The sequence below is a fragment of the Haliotis asinina genome, chromosome 4, assembly GCF_037392515.1.
Source record: "Haliotis asinina isolate JCU_RB_2024 chromosome 4, JCU_Hal_asi_v2, whole genome shotgun sequence".
Classification (NCBI taxonomy): domain Eukaryota; kingdom Metazoa; phylum Mollusca; class Gastropoda; order Lepetellida; family Haliotidae; genus Haliotis; species Haliotis asinina.
Window position 1 is genome coordinate 74,766,517 of NC_090283.1, and position 24,574 is coordinate 74,791,090.

Sequence of the window (24,574 nt, forward strand, 5' to 3'; positions counted from 1 at the left end):
TTCCTTGGAGGAAGTTCACATGTTAAATGTTGTGTCATGCAAAATTCTTTTGGCCATGATTCAAATGCATATTTAACTGCCAGTAAAAAGTAGTTTTGATTTTCTAACTTGATGAGAACAAACCATAATCTCAATAATTCTAACGGACTTTAGCCCATGACTTCACGATTTTCAAAACTGGCGGAACCCTGTCTGAGGATGAATGCTATTTAAGTTTGTTTTCACCAACTTACAAAATCAAAATTACATTTCACTGGTAATAAAATATGTATTCTATTGATGGACATTAGGATTTTACATGACATTGCTTATAACAAACATTTTCACTCTTGGTAGCAGTCAATATAAGGGGTCAATATGATATTACTAACGATAATAACGTCACTTTGACCACAACCTCATTTCCAAGGAAGAAAGAATATATCCATGCAAAATCCTTTTCGTCACTAATGTGTAGTAAGGAGTCTTGATTTTATAAACTTGATGAAACTTGAACTCCATTTTCTGTCCTGTCCCTGTTCAGAAGCGTGGTTGGGGGCGAACTATCTGATTTAGTATATGCCACAGGCTTCCACAGCGCTCACTTCGCACACACTAACAACCGATTTAAGCACAAACTACGGGGTCCGGTGGAAGTCTGTGCATAGTGACAACATATACCGACCCCAAAGAACAATTGACAGTAACACAACAATTCGTCATGTCTTTGGTGACGTCGAGAAATCAGCAAAATGATGAGCTTCCAACACATTTTCTATACATTTAACTGAAAATCGTTCCTACTATGACGTCACTGTAGGGCTCTGGCGACACAGTTATGTAACCTGTCTGCGATTTCGTTTGCGGGCGAGAGAGAAGCAGACAGTGTCTTAGCAACTTTTGAGCGCTTGGTATTAATTAAACACAAGTTTAAAAAAAATTTAAAAAATGGTGTTCCGTTTATGACTAACCAGAAGTCTTTCATGTGCAATGATAAAGAGAGTTCGTTAACAGGCCACTTTTATCAACTTGGATGACAGATGAGGACAGGACCCTGTCATACTTACCCAAATACTCACATAAATAAAAATACAATTAACACCAAAGCAGCAGGAGATAACAACTAATTGTTATGTTTTATTTACTGGACAAGGAGACACTGTAACCAAATACAAACTATTTCTTCAGTCAGTCATCTTGTGTCCGTTTAGAACCTATACACTCCCTACCAGAGCTGTGAAGTATCTTTACAGAACCACACATGAATATCAGTTAAAAAAGCTTAAATGGTCAGCAAAAACAAAATAAAGTTATATTTTAATCGCTACTAAAATGCCGAGTAGGCGATTCCACGATCCAAGCTTGGAAAAATATGTTTCGGCTTCCAAGGAACCAAATGTTCTTTATGGTTTTAGACATGTAACCACAATATAGCACTAGTATCCCTTGGTTACGAAGCTCTCATGGAACTGGATGACAGCTGACCAGGCAGTATTGTCCAGGGAATTTCAAATGAGTAGTAGTCAAATACTACGTTGGTTACCTTGTCTTTCAATCACAGGAGCTGGTCCTGATTTCACTAAACACATTTCGGAGTTACTCTGAAAAACAGACTTAAAATAATCCTGAATGATTCCTGTTCTTCAGGACAAAAGAGACGAACACACCTTGGCTTTAGAAGCACTGGTAACAGTCATTTTGACTTGACATTACACAGGGTGATGGAAGAATTGTTGACAGATGATAATGAATGATATATTGCCACTCGCCATCAGTTGGTTAACCCTCTCTCATTCTTTGCCCTGCAGTATTGTAGTCCAGAGTTGAAGGGTTAACACACTGTCTTGTATCACACACATTGTGCTGCTTTATGTAATTAACCCTCACAGCTTTGACCTGCAATGATAGTCATGTGGTCATAGGGTTAATACTCGCTGGGTATTGTCTCGTATCACACTCATTGTGTGTATCATGTGTGTTACGTTCTCTCCTTCTTTTTGATTGGTCGTTTGCTCATGTGCTTGTTGATGATTTCTTGTATGCGAGGTTTGTGTTCGAGAATCTTCAGCATGGACGACCTTGCCTCTTCCAGCTGATCTCCAATCAACTGACATCTTTGAATGTTGGCCTGAATAGCAAGACAAATGTTCCACAGTTAGGACATAATGGATATTAGAACAAAATAAATTTAAAAAAACAAACAATAATAAAAGGAGTGTCATGACATTCATCACTTTCAATCTCGAGCACAAATAAATAGTAAAGTTAATCCCCTTGACAAAGTGACATAATTCTGCACAAAACATTAAACTACTGTCCCACTATTAATCCACACGGTTTTCTAGGTTGAGTGAGTGAGTGAGTGAATTTAGTGTTATTCCACCTGGTGGCAGTCTGTAAATAATCGAGTATGGACCAGTCAATCCAAGGATCAACATTGTGAGTATCAATCTGTGTGTTTGGAAACCATTGACATGTGTCAACCAAGTAAGTGAGCCTGACCACCCAATTCTGTCGGTCGCCCCTTATGACAAACATGGGTTACTGACACACATTCTAACCCGGACCTTCACAGGCAGTTTTTTTTGGGGGGAAAGAAAGAAAATGTGAATAACTTAAAGGACATAAGGAGTAATTGTCCATCAAATCTTCATGATAGCATTTTGGAAGCAAGTTATCACAGTGAACAGCCAAGTCTGGCCCCACACAGCCAACTTTGAAGAATTGAGCAGTCATGATGACAGGGTATAATGACACACAATCAATCAAATCTGGCCACCCAGTCCAAACAGTTGACTCCTATCACAAGTACAGGATGCTGGGTATCTATTCCAAACAGAATCCCTTAAGGGGCATTACAGGCTTAGTTTAAGGAGCTTGGATGATTTAGGGTCCCTGTCAGTTTTTAAAGAGGAATAGGATTCATTACCTGTGAGAGTTCATGAATGATGCCATCATAGTCCTCCACCATTGCCTGTTTGGTTGGCGCCCGTGGCGCCAGAGCTGCCTGGAGCTGGCTGATCCGGGCACACATATCCTTCTCAAGGTCATTCTACACAAACACCACAACACATGGACTAAACAGCTGTATCATAGAGTCAATATAAATTGTAACACCACCAAAAAATAGCAGGATTAGGAAATCCTAGTACTTTAGTACATTTAACAATGACTTTTGATAATCTGCAAAGTTTGAAAGCTGTAAGTTTACACAAAGATTTCTGGCAGTGATGCCAAGTACAAAAGACAAGAACTCACCAAGTTTTCAAGCTGTGATGCCATGTGATACAGTTTCCAGCCACTTGATCTCTGGTGAATGCCTCTCTGGTTAGACAGCTCATTTACTGTCGGCCGCCTTTCCTCTGAAACACAAACGTATGATTGTGGATGATGCTGGATTATGAAAGGTAATACTCAGTTATCAGTCATGATGAAAAGATCTTTTATTGTAAATTCCTTGTCTGTCAAGTTGTATGTAGAGAGTCACATAACAAGATGTGATGGTGAAAAAGAACTGGTACTGTGAACATAAGTGAGCGAGGCTAGTTTCAGGCTGCTTTTAGCAATATTCCAGCAACATCATGTCGAGTGACACTAGATACGGGTTTCACACATTGTACCCAAAGCTGGGACTCGAACCCGAGTCTTCACTGTGATGAGTGAACGCTTTCACCACAGGGTTACCATACCAATAACATGAACTGATGTCCATAATATGGGCAGCTAAAACAAGGTTCTCGGGAGACATTTCGAAGTTGGTATTCTAATATAAGACAAAATGTTATGGATGTCAACTTCTTCTTTATGGTTTCCACAATGTTTCTGGGCTATTCCTTGCCCTTTCATCTGGTAGATGACAAGGGGCAAGGAACAGTCCAGAAACGTTGTGTAAACAATAAAGAAGAAGTTGACATCCATAACATTTTGTCTTTTATATCTAAAACGAGCATCAACAAATCCAAGCTAATCTAAGCTGGGCAAAGTTTTGGAGTTGTATACAACACACTGTGGAACTGCTGACACAACTATGCACAAAATTTGTGGACCTCTAGTTTTCAATGAAGAACACAATTTGACAGAGGGTGAAAGGTATTCTTACCTTTAGGCTTGACATCTGTAAACCTCTGAAAGTGATTATTCTTCGGCTTCCATGTTATATTGTAGAAATTAAGAAGATTAATGTTTGGTCTTTTCTTCTCTGATGTCCACCGTACTCCTTCATCATCTATGTATTCTGTAAGGTCAAAAGAATGGCTGATACTGAGTGAACACAATATGTTCACATTGGAACATCCTGTCTGAATCTCAGCAGAGTGCATATAAACTGGAAACAACAGTCTTCTGTTTTGAATATGTGAGTGAGTGAGTTTAGTTTTACGCCACACTCGGCAATATTCCAGCTATATAGTTTATAAATAATCAAGTCTGGACCAGACAATACAGTGATTAACAGCATGAGCATCGATCTGTGCAACTGGGAACCAATGACATGTGTCAACCAAGTCAGCGAGTCTGACCTCCCAATCCCATTAGTCGCCTCTTATGACAAGCATAGGCATCTTTTATGGCAAGCATGGATTGATGAAGGACTATTCTACCCCGAACCTTCATGGGTCTCTGAATCTGTAAGTACCTGGTTGTAGTACAAGGTGATCTTAGCTCTAAGGTGACCATCATTCCCTTACCTCAACACAGACTGAAGGTAGTCTTAGTGCTAAAGCTGTTTTGGGCTCCCTGTTTTGTACTAGAGCAATTATGACTGATTAAACAGCAGAGTATTTGAAGCTGGACATTATTTCACACAGTAACTTGTGATTCATTAATCATGTTTACAGATGATTAATCAGAATTGTACAAAGCTTACCATCTCTCTGTTCTTTCTTGATTTCCTTAGGCTTGTTCTCTTTATGGCTGCTGACCTTCTCAACTTCCTCGTCCGTTGATGTGTTGTCCTTTAGCTCTTCTGTTGCGTTCCTGCACAGAGAGCATAATAACAAGTTTTGTCTTGGCCCAGTCAGAGGGCATATAGGGAAAGCCTCAGTACTCGGACGCTGGTTTATGGACAGAGTACTCAGGTATGATGGAGTTGATGAGTCCGTGAGTTTAGTTTTATGCCACACTCACCAATATTCCAGTTATATGCAAGCGATCTGTAAATAATCGAGTCAGAAACAGACAATCCAGAGACAGACAATCAGCACTGATCTCTACAACTAGGAACTGATAATGTGTCAACCAAGTCTGCAAACCTGAACATTTGATCCCATTAGTCACTTCATATGACAAGCATGGGTTACTGGACACCAGTAACGCTGATGACCCCATATACAGATTAATTGTTATATGTAGATATATGGCGTTTCATATTTATCTGTTAACGACAAAGATATGAGCCAAGATCTAAGAGGGCACAGTTTGGTAACCCACTGTATCGTAATAAGAAGTGGTTGCTACAAAACTGATTACCATCTGACAGACTTGACATTAACAATAGACCAATGCCAATTTTCTTCCAGCAGAAAGAGTGAGAAAGTGAGAGTATCGTTTTACACTGCTTTTAGCTATATTCCAGCAATATCATGGCAGGGAAATAGAAATGGGCTTCACACATTGTACTGATGTGGGAAATTGAAAATGGGTCTTTGGCATAATGAGCGAACGCTTCAACCAGTAGACACAGAACATACCAGTGACACATTGTGTTGGGATCTATTTGGCCCTAGAATCTCAATAGCATAAGGTTTACTAGGAATAAGGTTCTGCCTATCTATCACCACCAAGAGACAAGCACAAACTATAGTCAAGATGCTTGAAAGGAATGACCATCAAACTAACATGAACAATATATATTTTCAAGTGACAGGTACAGGAACCATGGAAGCCTTGTTGTGCTTACAGTAATTGCTTCCTTGGTTTCTTCCTGGGCGACGCCTCCAGTGAGTTGCTGACTGGGGAGGACGCTAAGCTGTTCAGTGATGATGGGCCTGTGAAACATAGAGTGAGGTAACTAGTCAGGATAGTTTTACGCAGCTCTTCGAAATATTAAACTTATATCAATAGCTGGCACTAAGTACATATGATCATGTAATTAAATAATGTTTATCAACTTTGATCTGCCAGTCAGTCTTTGCATGAATTCTGTCTACAGCCAACAATAGCTCAGCAATTAATGCTCATTTTTAATTAATGAAATTATTCATTCAGTATTTTAACTTAAAAAATGCTCTTTTCCAGAAATAAAACACTGAATATCTCATGAAGAACATCAAACTACAAATCATTCAGCTTACTAATCATTTCCTAGAGCACATGAACATATCAAGGGAGGTAACCCACTGATGCTCACCTTCTTTTCAGCTTTCTGGTTCATCCAAACGATCAGCAATGATAATTAAGCTACCAGATCAAGCTCTATGGTCTCAACAAACATACACATTAACCCAGTAAATAGGTGAAACATTTACCATTCTCCATAGTATCAGGTGGTTCCTGTTTGATCTTGACATCTAGATGTGAGTTTTGTGTGGGGGTTGTTGCGTCGTTGGATGACAAGGCAGTGTCTGTTGAGGACTGACTGTTATTGTCACTACAAAATAATATGGAACTTTGTCAAGAATAAAAAACTAAATACTCCAATGATCTGAAAATACAAAAACAAGAAGCTGCAGTGACTCAGAGTGTTAGATTGCTGACTTTCTGTGCTGTTGAGTGGGTTCTAATTCTGGAGGGACTCAATCTGACAAAAATAATGGAATACGTGCTTCAGTGAGAAAGTGTAATTCCAAACACAACGCAAAGGGCTATAGATCACGGAGTGAAATAACCCAGTATGACATCACAGAGTTCATGTGTCCGTCTCATCCTTACAAGGTATCCATTCACTGTTGGATGGACTGGGACACATATTCACAGCACTTTGTCTAAGTTCACTGTGCATCACTGACACCACAACTATGGTTTGGCATAAAATGCATGTGGACCCATTTTTTTGCAAATATCTCTTTGTCCATTGATCCAATCAATCTCAAACTTTCCAAGTGGATGTTTTGTCAGATAACCTAATCACATTGTAAATCCCAGATTTTATGCATTTGTACGAAAGAACCTGTCTATGTAACTGTCAACAAAATAAACGACAGAACGCAGACAGCTTGCAGAGGTAGGGAGCCAATGACCTGTAACAGAGGCAGAAGGGGTTCGCACGTGGACAAAGTCTGGCCACATTTACCAGATTTGCTCTTTTATAAGTACTTAGTTTTATCCCCCGAATGCTGAGGTGCCAGATAAGGTAGCAACACTTTTTAGTATAGTTAGGTAAAAATCAGTCAGATTTGCTTTCAAAGTTTCATTGCACATGGAACTTACCCCGCTGGAGTTTTTGGTGAGCTTGTATTGGACTGAGGCTGGGAGGGCTCTGGCCGAGGACTGTGATTGTCAGGCATCAGGCCTATTGGTCGCTTCACAACAACACCAGCACTAGAGTACAGACCAACCAATGGCAAATATAGAAACAGTTTTTCTTATTTTTGAAGCTTTTGTTTAAGTTAACCTAAAAAATCTTAGGAAGAGAACATTAATACTTATATGGTTTTACCTTTACTTACTAAAATAAAAGAAACTGTTTGCTAAAAAAGAAAGAGCCTGGTTCTGTTTGTTGTTGCACTTAGCAATATTCCAGCAATATGACTGTACTATGTACATTGTCAGTCAGAAAGTTCCATAAATTATTTCTTACAATAATGTCTTGATGAAGACAAATTCTGAACACCTGACCTTCACAGTCCCTGAGAAACAGTAATTTCTCAAAACGAATCAGATGCCTTACCCCTCGCTGGTTCGTTTTCTGAGAATGCTAGGGCGCGGCGAGGCACTGGGGTTGTTGATGGAGGACGACTGTGTCTGCATGTTTGGAGAGCTGGTGTAGATGCTGCTTGCGACCGTGGCGGCAGTAGACAGACTCATGTTGTGGCTGGTATCGTGCAAGGAGGCTGGGGGAGGGGTCCGACACAGCGTCGCCGAGATTGCTGCACACACAAACAGATGGCTACACAAAGTGGATGTACGCTTGACAGGGATAGACAGAAGTGGTCATTGCCTGAATGTCTGCAGCACATATTTTATGGTTTATGTCACAATATGTACATCAGGACAAAACAGATACCAAATAATTTCCATAACAAAATAAACACATTTGCTTAGCACAAAAAAGTTCTCCGAATAAAAGTGAAACACAAAGCACAGGTAAGGATTTACACCGTTAGCAATATTCCAGCAATATCATAGTAAGGGACACAGAAATGGGCTTCACATATTGTACCAAGTTGGGAATGAAATCCTGGTCCTCATGATGAACTCAAACAATTGGGCTACCCCAACGCTCTAATTAATAAAGTGAATGTTTTCATCAATATTCCAGCAATATCAAGGTGGAGACACCTAAAATCAATGACAGGGAAATACTCAGAAAACATAAGGTCATTGCAAACAGGACTTCTAGTCCATTTTCCAGCAATATCAGAAAGGCATCCTAGTTAACGGCCATAATTATCTTAACTGTTTCAGTTTGTACATCTTTAAGTGTAACTCCACTGGACAAAATGCATAGGATTCATGAACAGGTTTTGGACTTTATTAATCAAATGATGTGCTACACTACACCTCTCTTCAACATGTTGTTCAGTACATTCAAGCACAGAAACATATTTGGATTAATATAGTTTTCAATTGATATATGGCAAGTATAACCATTAAAGCCACTAGGAGCAAATATCTTACTTGGTTTACTGTCCTGCTGAGGTAGAGATGTCCCACTGGTGATTGCGGCGGCAGCAGCAGCCGTTGTGGCAAACTGGGGGTGCATGGTGGACATGGGATGGCGTGGGTCCACTTGCACCATCATGGAGTTGAACCTCAGTGTCTGGGTCTGACCCATCGTCATCCCATGAGCCTGCAGTGTTGCAGCCAGGTTTGGGTTTTGGCTCGGAACTGAAACACAAATATTATGTCTTATGTGGCTGTTCTAATACCAAAACCTTGGTGTAGGACCTCCCATCTCCCATACCTACATTTTGGGAGAAAACAGCAGAACATTTTTTTGCTAACATCGTGCAAATGATGAGTGATAATGATGCTAGCATCATCAAAACATGACACTGACTGTGACAGATGTCTATCAAGATATCTGCCTTCAGATAATTTCACCCCCACGATACAGCTCAATCAAATCCACATAAAAGGAAATTAAACAGGCCTTGTCACTATGGCGACATGATCCCTTGCTGCAATCTATCAAATCAAACTTAAAAAGTAATGAAAGTGAAGGTTGTAGTTTAAGATGAAGTTAAATGTCACCATTTACGCGTAGCATCAGGTTTTAAATACAAAATTTAGAGCAATTATAATTTTGTTATATACCTCTGATTTTCCAACACATTACATTTATCTCCATTCTAATAACCATGATATTCATATTTTAATCAAACACAAGTGTTGGAAAATCAGAGGTATATAACGTGATTATATACCTCTGAATGAATTTGATTAACCAATCACAATCCAGTATTTACTGAAGTCATGGCAGAATTTCATTTTGACATTGACATGAATTTCATGTTGCATGAAATATGACAAAATAGTATTAAAAAGAAGTCTTGAAAGTCTATGAAGAAAATCTAGTGAACTGTTTTTGAGATAAGCTTAACATGCAGAGTAAGATGCTGAAATGGTCTAAGTGTTCCTGCGACCTTGAAAATTAAGTGAAGGTCAATAAAAACAACTGGCCTTCCCTAGCTGAAGCTTGGTGTCAGATATGTAGAAGATCTAGTGAATGGTTCTTGAGATATTGCACTGACTTGTTTAACATGATGGGTAACATGCAGAAATATTCAAAGTGTCCCTGTGATCTTGAAAATTAAGCGAAGATCACCAAAACCAACTGGGCTCTGTACCTTCCCCAGATGAAGCTTGGTGTCAAATATGTAGAAAATCCAGTGAATGGTTCTTGAGATATTGCAGTGACAAGGGTAAAATGCTAGAGTCCCCGAGTGACCTTGAAATGAGGGTGAAGGTCAAGAAACTGGGACTTCTTATACTGTGAAGAACCTCGGTACAAGATATGAAAAGACTCTAGTCAACAGTCCTTAAGGTATTAAGACAGAGCCTAAAACTATATCCCCCCTACTACATGTTTAGCAACACAAATTTATCACTCTATTCTAATCAAGTAAAGCTTCTAAAGTTAAACAGCAAAAAGTCTCAAAACCAAAAGCATGACATAAGGATATCTACCTGACTGTTCCACCTGTGGTCGGGGGAAGATGAGGGTCCCAGGGCTGGGTCTGACTGGCGCTGTGCCTGGAGTGGTAATAGGGGTAGCGAGGGGGTTCTGTGCTGCCTGTGCTGCCACCTGCTGGTACACTAGCTGCTGGTACTGTAGACTCTGCCACAGCTCAGTCTGGGAGAACAGGTGGGGCAGCTGGGGGATATTGCCAACAGTCCGACTGAAACAGATCAATGTCAGTGGTGAGAATGGAACTTGATAAAGCTTCATTCTTTTCTGATAGATTTGTTTATTTGCTAATTCACTTTGGCAGTATTTATACAAACCTGCAGAGATTATGAATTTTTTTCAAGAAAGTCCTCCTTGAGGTACAAATTATAACAAAAATAATGGGCTATTTATATATACTCCGGGGTCACTATATACTAGTGAAGTAGAGAGATTATTGGGGGTCACTGATGAAAAGCTAAGTTGTAGAGGTATGTCTTGAGTTGGCTCCTGAACTCCAGTACACAGGCGGAGATGCTCAGGAAGATTGTTCTATTCTACAGCACTAGAGCAGAAAGTTCGGTATCCATGTAATCCATGTAAAATTGCTACAACCACCCATACAGGGCCCACAGGGCCCCCTACAGCCAAGAGCAGATAGCTCTGGCTGACGACCTCGCACCTCACTTTTCTTGCTGAACGTATCAGACAGAATGAGGGGAGGAGGGTGGGAACCAATAGGGATTTTTTTCAAAGGATTCATAACCTCTACAGGTCTGTATAAATTCTTTTTCATCAGAAGTCCTCCTTGGGGTACATACGCATTAGACAGACTCCCTAAAACAAATAATCAGGGAGTGGCATTCAGTCTCCCAACACAGTCTCTCGAGTTGAAGTGCGAAATGGAAATAGAAAAAGACACCTACCTTGTCATCTGACAACTGATGTCAATCAAGGCATGACCTTGACAAAGTTGAGGACCCAGCTGTCATAGCTTATATGCACTATCCACCCACCCCAAGGTTTGGAGGTGTGGAAATACAGGGAACTCGCCAAAACAAAGCCTAACCATATCACATTAGTAAAAGCCACCACCAAATACCATTACTGATAAAAGGGGGCAATTGATAGATACCCGACACCAAGAGCCAACAGATGTAGTCATCTGGAAAGCTCAATCAACTTGAGCAAAGCTACTATGTCCACTGTGGAAAACTGACTGACCAAAACAAGCATGTTCAGGTAAATGTTTGTCAAGTTGGTAATGACGGATGAAGATGCTCGGTTAGCCCCAAAGAGCCGTAACAACAGAATAGCTGTTTCTCCTTACAGAAAGACACTTTGCTCTTAATATATGCTTTGACAGTTTTTCTAATGTCTAACACATGAGCCTTACGGCATGTGTTACCAGATGATGCAGGAGGCTTAAAAGCAGGCAGACTGATAGGTGCTGTGATATGCAACACAAGACTGATCTTAGGGCGGTAAGAATCAGTTAAACATATCCTTACCTGATCCTTAAAAGCAGGCAGACTGATAGGTGCTGTGATATGCAACACAAGACTGATCTTAGGGCGGTAAGAATCAGTTAAACATATCCTTACCTGATCCTTATGGAACGCAGTAATTTCCGAGTCCAATGACATAGCGTGCAAGTCACAGACACGTCTGCCAGATGTGACCGCCACCAAAAAGGCAAGTTGGCCAGTATTTGATGCAACCTGATGCGACCTCCTACTAGATTTTGTTAGACTCTGTAGTGGAGATTAATAAAAAGCACTGAGTCTAAGTTTACTTAGACTGGACCACTGTCCTAATGCTTGCTGCATGGATCTCATCCACGCACACGCATGCCAGACCATGTCCACCCATTGCCACCATGCTGCCTAGCAACTGAAGTCAAGCTGAGCCTGTGGGGGACTGGACTTTGGTAATGCATTCTTGAGACAAAGAAACTAATCCTAGAAGTGTCTCAAAATCCCTCAAGAAAACAGGATCCTGCGTTGGCTGATAATCCAACCTAACTTGGTGAGGATATCCATCACTGATTGTATGGATCCCTGACTCGGGTTGTGGGATGCCTTGTTTAGTATCGACTGGATTGCGGCACGGAGGAATTCAACCTTTTCCGGAGACTTCAGCACTGGAGTGCTAGAAATCCTAGTAAATATGGGGAGGCTCTTGCTTCCAGTGTGGCACGAGGCCATCCCTGAGAGTGGACAGGACACCAGGATTTGATGTAACTCTCTCACATTCCCGAAAGAATAACAGGAGACTGACGCCCACAAGTAAGTAGGGTAAAAGGCAATGAATCCCAGACGACAGCGTAACTACTGCCTGCACCAGGATCACTAAGTACTCGTCAAGAAGACTTACTTGGAAGTCGTGGTCGACTTCCCCTTCCTCGGAAAAGGGCAGCCTTGCCCTTCCTTTCCCCTTGCCCTTGTTCTTACGTGCTTGAAGAGGAGCAATCCACTTCCTCCGTGACTACTGTCAGGGCCCCCAGAAATAAGGTAGAACCTAACCGGTAAGGCAGAGAGAGCAACGCCCGCTGAGCTGCCAAAGAGTATCTGGGAATGGATAGCCATACCCTACAGACGCCCATTGCTGCGCTCATCATCTGGCTTGTGCAACAATGCTTCGAACCAGATGCGAGTGGGGGGAGTGGCCATGTAAGGGTGGTCTCACAAGACAATTGTAACAACTGTCGCAGGAATTTCTAATGGACATAAAAATGCTTACATGAACCCCAAGGAGGACTTACAGTTATGTGATTGCTGTCTGAGAAAATAATTAAGTCTTGACATTCCAATGAATGAAATCCAAAAACATTATAAATGACATCCATCAACCCTTGTCAGCTAACATGACCAAATCTCATTACCTAGATCTCATGACAAGCAATGGATGCAGAAGAACTGGATCTTCAATGTTCACCAATTGGGTAATAATATCTGAGTAAACCAACAAAGAAAAAGTCTGAACAGTCCTGTATAGAGAGATTCTCCTACCAAGTCTAAAAAGAGACTTACTTTTCCTGTTGCTGCGGTGTTGAAGAAGGTGCTGCTGCTACTGCCGTTGTGATTGGTGCAGTGGTTGCTGGGATGCGGTGAGCCTGTGGAATGAAGAGCCCCCCAGCTGGTTGCCCATGGGGGTGTGTGGTTGATGATGTTGGGGCCTCTGTTCGACTTAGGTCCTGGGCTGGTGTTGCCTGGGACACACTGTTGGGCTGGGGTATGGTTTGTTGCTGACGTTGGGGGGTGACTTTGGCTGTAAATGGGACAAGTATGGAGGCTCTTAAACAATTTATTTTTTCAACTTTGACCTGAACAAACCAACAAATTGTCCCTGTGTTAACAAATAAAACAATGCACTTGAATTGCATACACACCATTTCTTACTGCTATATCAGGTCTCCATTGTTAACTGACAAAGCAAACCATGGTCTGCTCACAGTTTTAGAAATACCAGCAAATGCACTGTCCGATGACAATGGACAATCATATTATACAGTATAAAGGACATTGTGACAACAACAATGGTCATAGTTGTATGTCACCCTTCATTTCTTCAATGACGGGAATAAGATGGGTTTACAGAAGGATTTTCATACACATCAACCAATTCAATATAAATCTGAACAATGTCCCCCATATTACCTTAGATAAGCCAATCTCATAGTACAGCTTAGGTCTTAACTTGACCATTAGAATTAGTATCAAAATGGTATATTCTGTAGACATTCTGTAGACAAGTCTTGCTCATTTTCACATTGGAATTTGTCATCAGCATCAAGAAATCCATATTGAATTAGGAAAGTTAATCCTGGTGTTGCATTATCTAATAACAAAGCATGCTTTTTTTGCATACATAGACTGATGTTTGCAATCTAGTTTATCAATTTTACTCAAAATGTCAAAAAACGTTTGAAGAAAGTGTCACCTGTAAGCTAAACCCCTTCTAACAGACTGCTTTCTTTTGGTCCTCAAAGTTTGGCTTATCTATAATAATATAGTATACATGAGAAAACATGATGTCAAGCTGACCCACCAATAGGTATTGTTGATGGTGTTGATGCTACGGTTGTGGTAGTTGTGATGGAGCCAGGTGTCAGGGGTGTGGCACTGACTGACGATATGTGTCCTGTCATTGACAGACTCACTGAAACAACAGCAAAGCATAGAATGAGATGAGAAAGCCACAATAAACTCAATACGTTTAACTGTAGCAACAGAGGGAGCAACTCCCAAGGGAGTTGAGATTGATAATATGACATCCAATGCTCAAGGAGAAAATGAGTTTGTACCTGGTTTAGCGAGATGAGGCAGCAGTGGATTCACAGTCTGTGAGACAATAACTTTGGATGGAGCTTGTATGGACATCGGGTTGGGGACATTCAGAGGCTTCTGCTGACTGTGGGTATTGACAGGCTTCGGAATCTCAATGGCCGTCGTCGACCTCGTTGTCGTCAGGGTGATCTGGATGTTTTGCGTGTTTGTGGCTGGCGGCTGGCCATGAATGGCAAAGCTTGACCTACAGAAGGAAAGGAGTCTGTGAGTAGACAGCATTTTGGACTGAGTGCCATGATGGATGTTACTATGAAATCCACTTTCTAAGTCCCAAGAGCCTAGAATTTTTAACCTCTCTAAGCACTGGGATTGTCACAAGTTAATGTTAATGTATGCATTAACAACTAATTCAGCACTGAGAGACCTTAAAAAACTCTAGGCACTGGTTTCTATGGTTACACTCACCTATGAGTTTCAGGTTGCTGCGAGGTTGTGATACTGACAGCAGGTGAAGGGGACCGTGTTGAAGGGGGCGTGGCCTGCTTGATGGCTGAGAGTATGGGTGATCGCCCCAGGGAGGGCTGTATGGTGGGGATAACACCTGCACCGTGGATAGCACTTGATGACACTGGAATCTGTACTGGGGGTCGTACCACCGCTGGGGCCGCGGTAGCAATGTTGCCAGATGTCTTTGACAATGCTGCTGCAGCAATTGCTCCTGTAATGAAGAGTGGGACTGAGGTTAGGTTTAATAAAAGGGGTTAAAATTCACATTCAAGAATAAAAAAACAAACAAACAAACACACAGACACACACAATTATATATATATGACAAGTCCTTTCACCCCTTAATACCGAGCACCAGAGTGAACAACATCCATCAACACCTTTTGGTACAATGCAGCCACGGGTGGAACAATCCTCCCTGTCTCCTGGCCTCTGCACTATCCACTAAACCATGGAATGAGGCAGGCAACCAGTGCTGCTTATGACAATGGCAACAACATTTCAGAAATATCAGTGTCTGATGAACTCTCACATACACTACCTCTGTCCATACCCTTGGAATATGTACATCCACTTTATGCTAATTATATTTTTGAAGCAGTACATCATTTACTTAAATGTCCTATCAAGAAACAGTAGTCACCAAATTCAGGTACAGAGTTCAATCATGGGGCTTCTATATATTGCTAACTAATTACTCTAATTACTGCACAAAACAGGCTAAGGCTAATGACACAACTGGGGTTCAAAATCATTTTTAAAGGCCACCTGCCACAGGGCAAGTGACTTCAAGAAAGTAACTTGTCCTGAGTAATTTTCCACTTGCCCTGACTTTGTGACACAGTGTTTGATATTAATGTTTACTGGACTATATATCCAAGAGTGATAAATTTCAAAGAACGATAGCTCTAAATAATTATTATTGTAAAATGTAATAGCTACATTATGAGCAGATAAGAAATGAAATCCAAGTTTATTTGCAGTTATCTAGTAGTCCATGGACAAGTAAGATACTATTATTTGATTACCAGAAATGAAAATTGACTTGTCCAAACAGCCAGGCAAGCCAAGGGTATTCGTCAGAACGGGGTAACGGTGCGAACAAATATAATGCAGAATCAATGCAAAAACTTGAATATAGGCATTGTTTTTCTTTTATGGACTCTAAATATTTTGATATTCTACAACAGACTTGTGTCTCTTTTTCTTAGAATTCATCAGAGTGAGTGAATATATAACCATCCACGAAAGTTTGTTGTTTACCCTGTTTTCTAGACTAGCTGTCTTATCAAAAGCACTGTGAGCAATCACTATAAAAGACGACTTATTATTATTATATTTATTATATATTATTATCGTTCCATGAAATACGGCACATCCTTATAAGGAAGTCCCGCGATGACAAGCCATCAAATTTGGGCAAGTCTTGTCAGTTGGTTTGGCAATACTACCACTCAAAATCATTACCAGCTGAGAAAACCGTTGAAAAAAATGACACAGAAAACGAACCTTTGCAAAAGAAACAAAAAGTTGAAAAGGGATTTAAAAGTGGCTGGCTTACAAAGTACAACTGGTTAAGATTTGAGAGATCACTTGGCATGACTTGTCATGTCTGTATTTCTGAAAGCAAGACCAATGCATTTACTGTTGGCTGCCATAATTATAGGCATTCCACTCTGGTCAGGCACATAATGGCTGATGACCACAATTCTGCTAATCAAGTTACATCTCTCAGACAGAACATGTGTACAGTTGTCTCTGAAGTGCTGAATGACAAGGAATGTGCAGTTCAATCTGCAATGCTGAATATATACTGGCTGGCAAAGGAGCAGACTGCCTCATCAAAATGTGCTGCATTGACAGAATTATACATGCTTCATGGACGATCATTTCAAAAAACATTAGGTTGTGATCCAGACTCAATGAAATACACATCTCACTGAGCAGTTGACGACATGCAAGTTGCCCTAGCTGATTCATGGACCCTTCCAGTTTGCTTTTGGACCCCTACTTTTTAAGTGAAGGGGTCCAACTGACCCCAAGAAAATTACTGGAGAGTAAAGGAAGGATTACAGGACAGGTGTCAGTTGTTCACATAAACAACTCCTACATACTTAGTCTCACAGTTAGAGTAAAGAAAGTTACCTCTGGGTAAGTGTGAAGCAAACTGTGGTCGTGGAGTCACATTTCTCGTGATGACATTCAAGGGGAGGGCGTTGCCTAGCGACTGAGTAGCACCACCTGCTACTGAAGCACTGAGATGAACGAGATTGGATACAGCAGCAGACAACTGGCCATGAGGAGCTGCCGACAGTCCAGTCGATGCGGTGGTGGCGATATGACCATGCACCCCGTCACTCGGATTGCTCACTAACCCTGAAAAAAATACAAATTCCAGGTTCATAAACCCAAGATTTAAAGTTGATACAGTTCCTAGAATGTCTTGCTTGTTTGCTTTTCCATAAATTTCATCATCATCAACATTCAAGTCACATATGGTCACGCTGCACTAGTCTGGACCCTCATAAACTGATTCCTGTGATATCAGAGCAGTAGCTAGCTGTAACTGATCTTATTTACTATTTGAACTCATTAACCGTCGATTCATTAATCTGGTGTTTCTTTCACTCTCCAGAACTGGACTTTAATTAGTTAATTCTGAACTGAACATGTCATCAGTTTATGATTTTAATCAATTAATAGATAATACATTCATTTGATACATCCATATGTTCTTATGTTATTGTCTCCGTATGTCAAAGGGAAGTAACTCTACTGTCTTGACGTTCACTATCCGAGCGTTTTTGATGAAAAACAAAAGTGTCCAGATTGATATGGCCTGACTGTACATTAACAAAACTGGACCAGATAGACAAGTGATTGACCATGATCTGAAAACAATGAAGTCATCTGAACCAAACATGTGGGATATGAAGACATCCATCTTCTGTCTGTTTGTCTGTTTATTGTTCAATACCAAAATCTGCAATGTTAGTTGTCTCATGACAAGAACAGGTTGCTGTAGTCCATATCTAACCTTGATTTCCACCCTGTCCCCTGATCTTTACACACAACTGGGTTGTATTACCTGTTGGCAACATTGCTGTTAATGACTGGGGGTGTGGATGACTTAAACTCCCAGACTGGTTTATCTTCGGTCTAATTGTCTGCAAAAAAACAAAAAAAATCAATCTAAAAATGATCAGTCAAGGTATGTGTTATGATAAAAATAGATCAATATAAATAACACATTTGTAAATTAGACTGACTACTATTACCATGATTATTATGGCATTAAGCCAGCCCAATCACATTTCTCGTTTTATAGAGCTGCCTCTCATATTTTTTCAAGAATAAGAGAAAAAATAATCATATTTTCTAAAATACAAACAACTGAATATTAAGTTCAAAATATTATAAATTGGGCAGTAAATTGTTCATACATTATAGACAATTGCAGTAAATAATTCTTCCTAGAGAACAAATCAATGATTCATTTAACACTAACTTTAACACATGAACTTCCTTCTTCTAATTTCACAATATTATGCTTCTATAGCTTTACAATGCTCATTCAACATTCATCTGCAGTTTGCTGTGATATTTGCTGTAACTGGTTTAAATAGATCTTGAAATAATTATCAAATGATCATAAAATGTAATTTTTTAGTGTGTTCAGGTGAGATGTTTTCACTATTCTTGCAGAATGCTGATGAAGAAAGAAGCAAATACTATTGTGAGTCAGGGCAAGCGAAAAATTATGGTTTTATATTACCTGTAACTTGATGTCCACTTGATGCGGCTGAGCATGAATGTGGGCAGGTGTGCCACTTAAAGTGGGCGTGGCTGCTGTAGGGAGGGTTTCGGGTTTGTCCTCCCCACGTCTTTCACCCCCACCGCCTGGAAAATTAGCACTACTCATCACCTGCAATGGGAAGTTCACATACAGTTCATGTATAGAGCATACTAGTGCTGGAAATTGGTTGAAATTTCACAACTGATGATTGATGATTTTACCTAAAGAAAAAACATGTGGCTCCCTGATGTTTTCTTAGTTTAGAAACTACACAAACTGCACTGGCAAATTTCACATTCTGTATAAAACGATGTAATTTGTTGCTTTCAAAGTGATGGTATCACATATCATGAACATAAACTTCCAAGAGTCTCTGAGAAATAATCATGACTTTTCGGTAAGTTAAATGAGTTTTCTGAGAATGAAACACACCATAACAACTTCTTGTTCCATCATTAAAACTGTTGTTTGGTCACTGCAACCAATCTTAAATTATTTCAATTCTTCACAACACCACTATTGCATACCAGTGATTTTGTAGGACATTTTCACTATAATGAGCATGAGGTTTGAAATGTCACAAATTGAATATCAGGGTTCAAAATACCCCATATATTAGTGTGGCTGCACAGTTAAAAATGTTCTCAGTACCTTTACGGCATGTGTATTGTTTGGGAAATATACCTTTTTTTTCCAAATTGAATGATGGTATAATATGTAAATGCTCATTTCTTCTGGTAATGATAAATTCAGAATGATTATCATGATTGCTATTTATTCTAAAAACAAGGGGGCACACTTCAAGTTTATACAACATATTATACTGATACATAGATACTGAACATGTTGAATGTATATAATGAGCGTGTGATTGTGTCGGCACATTTCAATTAGCAGAAACATGTTTTCAAATCAGGTTGATCTCATATTACATGTTTTAGTCACAAAATGTATTTTGGCTGGCTGGACAGCGTATCAGTGCCATGGTGTTGCTGCACATAATAAGCATGGTAGAGTACCAACATTCTTAAGCTGTTAAGGTTTTCAGACAATGTGGATCCAGAGTAATGACATAATGGTTTTACAGGTACTATTTCAGTTCTCTGTTAGACAACAGATAAACTGTCTATTTGCAAAACATGATCAAAATACATCAACATTAGCTAATTAACTTTAAATATCCTACACCCAAATATACTATTGTTAAACAATACTCAATTCTCAAATGTATCTTTTTCAAACAATTAAAGTGTACACTTATTTCTCCATTGGTACCTCAGAATGCAGGTATCACTAACTACTGCACTGACAATGAATAAGATCAGGCTCTCTGTACTGCATTTAATAAATTACACTTTTGTACATTTCAGTTTATGCAATATGTTACCATGGCCACACACTTGGGGCAGAACAAATGTATACAATATTGAAATCACCTTATGAAGTATTTAGCAATACACAGATTGATTAAAAAATAACCAACAGATTGGATCCACAGGAGTAAAAACACACTGAATACCCAACACAATTATTTTTACCATAACAAAATAACTTAAGAGTCAATATTCATAATTCAATGGTTCAAAGCAATTATCAGGATCCTTCGAACAATTAGGGCTTTATGAGTATGAACTTATCGGAGTCCAGCACTGGGCAGCCATGCAATGTGCCAACAACCCAGTAGGTTTAAAGTCAATGCATGCAGTTAGGTAACTGATGACAGCAAGACATTAGAGCCTGACAAGGAAAGAGCAACAAAAACATCTAAATTCTGTTGGCAAATTTGTAAATTTTGACAGCAAGTTCTGATATTGAGTGATAATTCTGCCTGATTCCAAGAAACAGCTTTGGTGCATGTCCTACTTATGCACACATTTACTCGTGGCAGACATATTCCTCTCAAACTTTTCCTATGACTCTTGCAGCTTACTGGAATAACGACAACCACCTTTCCTAAAATAATGTTACTTCATTGTAAAACGAGGGTTGGGAAAGGCAGGGGCCATGGGTCATTTCACACATTAGAAATAACAAAAGAACCCTTAAAATTTTGAAGTTTACTATTGATACAAGGGCATTCTAAATTCAGAAAATGGATAATAATCCTGAAAATGGTCCATTGTCAAAGTTCTTCTCAGTCTCTGGTTAAATGCAAAAAAGGTCAATTTCAAATAAAGATTTATTTAAAATTATTAATAGGCAGTCCAATTTTTTGGCACATGAACTGTTCATTACAATCTCAAATCATTTCCAAATTCATTGGGTTTTTTCCATAAGTTGTTGTTTTAAGATACTTCTTAAAATCAATTAGATCAGAATCTGTGTTCAAATCATACACACAAAATATGTTTTTGCTTGGTTTTATATTTATGCAGGTTTTAGTTTTAATATGAACACTGGAACACAATTATCTCAAAGTGTTACATGTATTGGATGTGATCTAAGTAATGCAATGACAACTTAAATGATGACTGGGTTTGTGTAAACATATCTGACCATTACAGATTACACATCAACTGCGTTCTTCATTTAATCTGTAGCAGAAAAACGAAAAATACTCATTAAGTTCTGCACAAAAAGTGACTGTCTGTAAAATTTGTACGTTTTAGCGGACATATCTATAATAAAATGTATGACTGAAAGTACAGAATACAACAAGGACCAATGTCAGATCCTCAATTGTGAGAATACGACTCACTGTTTCCAGTTCTTCATCTTTTGACACTTTTGGGGCAACACAGAAACATGCAGTTATGTTTGTGCATACTATAATGTATGTTTGCTTCAATGTTTATCATTGTGCATAATCAGTACTTGCACATAGTACCTGTTTACACACCACTTATCACTATATCATTTTATGACTGCTTCTTTCAATACAGATGATTTCAAGAGTGAGTTTATTTTCACTCTGCTTCTAGCAATAATCCAGCAATATCAGTTTGTTACTCCGAAATGGGCTTCATGCATGTACCCATGTGGGGAATCAAACCTGAATCATCATCATCGTGAGCAAACACTATAACTATTTGTCTACCCCACCTGCCACGTTGACGTTTTGATAACTCTGTACTGGAAATGGTTACACTAGCTACCCGTACTGGCGAGTGTCACAATTTGCAAGGAATGAATGAAAAGAAAGGTGCTTATCACTCCTGGTGAGTACATTCATCTTCCCAAGTTTCCATCCTTACAAAACCATTCTGGAATTATGGAGCTACAAAGTACAATTACAAAGCACTGGATTAACAAACCTGTTAAGTCCAATCAAAATCATATCCTGAAATCGACATCCCTTAGTAAACATCATGGTGACTGTTACGTACATTTTTGTCTATCTTTGACTGTGTACTAGGAAGATGGGAATACTTTTCAACTGAATCATTTTATCTCAAACTGTTGTCATTAAGAGATACAAGATAGCTTCAAATCTAAAACATATTTTCACATAACGTATGTTCTTAGTAATAGTAACAAAATGTATGTGCTGCTTATAAAGGTATATCCTAAATAGATGGCACAAATGGCAACAGCAGAGAATATCTGAAAGAGTATTTAATGAACAGATTGCAAAATCAGATTTAAGGAAGGTAACAATCCTTTGCTGCAACAATTTCATCTCTTCAATAGCAAAAAATCCATTGTCAACTTGGCGATGTCTACTAACAACAGTTATCATTGGTTAATTAGCCCAGAGTCAACCAGTCACAATTCGTCATAATTCAGTGCTTGAAACAGATATGAACTGGAGTCAAAATTATGTTCTGACAGTTTGGAAATATTTTAAACAGGTTTGTTTATATCAAATCGAAATAATGGTAATGGATATTGAAAACTGAAACCATGCTGTCAGATTCTATTTTCGATAAATCAAACCAAGTTGTTGCAACCTTGCAACCCCATTGATTATTTTCCTACAGTTGTTGCTACCTTCAGTCTAAGTTAACTTAGCCCCAGTGTTATTCGTTACACTCCATTAGGAGTCTAGCAAAACCTAGTAGGAGGTCGCGCCAGGTAACTTTTGAGATTGACCAATCAGAACACAGCTTACCACATCGCGAAAGTGGACATTCGTACATACCTTCTGAACTTTTACCACGGAAAGGTTTGCATCCGAACAATTCCGAATGCTATTTTCCATACGATCGCTCCTTGGTAATGGACATGAAGCATGCTACAATACTGTCAACAGTGAGTAAACAGTCGCTGAGAATAGCGTTTTTGTCAATATTCAAGGATGTCAGCTTACAGAAAAGTTAGCTAATGGTAACCACGTCATCAAAAAGTCTTAATCATTAAATACTGCAGACCAAAGGGATCAGTGTCAGTGACTAGCAAAACCCTAAACAGTAGCCGTTGTCTGATTGGTTAAATCCATTCGGCCTTCTCGCGTTTGACTGGACAGTCATAGGTCGCTCAAAAGTTACCTGACATGACCTAATACAAAGTTCTGTTAAACTCAGCAGTGGAGTGTAACGAAAGGTACCCGGACTAAGTTTACTCAAACTGTGACTACCTTGTAACAACAAACCTTAAAACAAAAGTGGATACTGTGAACATGGTAAATTGTCAAAAGAAAAATACAACAGAATTTCATTAACAAACCGGTTAACTACAACTTTCTCTACAGGTTTGAAAATCATGATTCTGATGAAAAGGCAGCAGAAATCAGCAACATAATCTATGTAAACATCATAACAAGGCCCAATAAACACAAACACTTGGTTCCTCACATTTGTTTGCTTTCAGATTAGGGCAAGTACAATTATTATTTTCTGGTAGTGTGTAATGAAGTTGACCCTTTTCCATTTTCAACTAATGGGCTTTACCGATAATTAACACACATACGACTTTATGGCCGTTTTTTTATATTTTTTTTTTCTATGCACGATGTATACAAACCGCTTTTCAATTTCAGTCTGACAGATGGGGGACGGCGGGGATCATGGACATAAAAAATTTTACATTTGATACTGAACCTAGCAAACAGATCAGCGACTAAAACGAAAGTATAAAGAAACGATATTTACAAAACGACAGGAAATATACCACACCGTGCTGTACGATGTTCCTAACCCCTCTCGGGTTCTAGTTTGGCAAAGTGCCAAAATCTTACCCACGGGGATGGCTAAACCACATATAGCTGATATATGTAGGCAGATGATCGCGTTTGTATGGGTTAGTTACGTGTATGTATACCGCTGTTCAAATGACTCCCCAAAGGATACATCTGAAAAAAACGGCCACAACAACATTCTACACGAAACGACAACACAGTAGTACGTCTGACGGTTGGGCAAATAATTTCATCAACCCAAGCTTGTAACAAACACAAAATGTTGTCATCCGGCAAGTCGTGGTTCTTACCTTCCTTCTTGACCATAAACACTTAACAGGAATAAAAATGAGGACACGATAACGACCAAATGGACGTATATGTTCTTGTCAGTTTGATATTTCGCTCGTAAACCAAGCATGGCAGCTGAGCGTATACAAGTTGTAAACGTATCGGTGATTGGGCGAAGAAAGTCACATGACAGGTGCGCGCTTCCGTCGTTCTTCTTCCGTATTAAACAAATATGATGTTTTACACCGACTCTCCTTGTGTTACATTGCAAAACTTTATTTATGACTAGTGGATGTGACGGCTATTTTGCATTCTTGGTGTTTTCGCCCATAGAGCTATTTTATTCGCGTATCCTATAGCACTTTATGACTTCGCGTGTTCATATTTAA

The 24,574-nt window shown here is 39.4% G+C and overlaps 1 protein-coding gene across 1 annotated transcript; it reads right to left on the bottom strand.

The window, feature by feature from the left end:
- Positions 1-1,103: 1,103 nt before the first annotated feature.
- On the bottom strand, positions 1,104-24,355 carry LOC137281887 (histone deacetylase complex subunit SAP130-like). The gene is made up of 19 exons (XM_067813577.1): positions 24,206-24,355; positions 18,818-18,967; positions 18,131-18,209; positions 17,188-17,418; positions 15,001-15,253; positions 14,553-14,779; positions 14,297-14,407; positions 13,279-13,516; positions 10,267-10,478; positions 8,755-8,964; positions 7,805-8,003; positions 7,345-7,455; positions 6,444-6,565; positions 5,876-5,963; positions 4,844-4,953; positions 4,079-4,213; positions 3,238-3,341; positions 2,909-3,031; positions 1,104-2,107 (listed from the first exon to the last, which is right to left on the bottom strand). Exons 2-19 carry the CDS (start codon positions 18,962-18,964, stop codon positions 1,958-1,960), a joined length of 2,850 nt encoding a protein of 949 aa, XP_067669678.1. The 5' UTR covers positions 18,965-18,967; positions 24,206-24,355; the 3' UTR covers positions 1,104-1,957.
- Positions 24,356-24,574: the final 219 nt, after the last annotated feature.

Coding starts and splice junctions, on each gene's coding strand:
- LOC137281887 (XM_067813577.1), bottom strand. CDS start 18,964: ATGAGTAGTGCTAATTTTCCAGGCGGTGGGGGTGAAAGACGTGGGGAG. Junction 15,254..17,187: donor TGCTTCACACTTACCCAGAG/GTAACTTTCTTT, acceptor TCTTCATTACAG/GAGCAATTGCTGCAGCAGCA. Junction 14,780..15,000: donor CAGCAACCTGAAACTCATAG/GTGAGTGTAACC, acceptor TTCCTTCTGTAG/GTCAAGCTTTGCCATTCATG.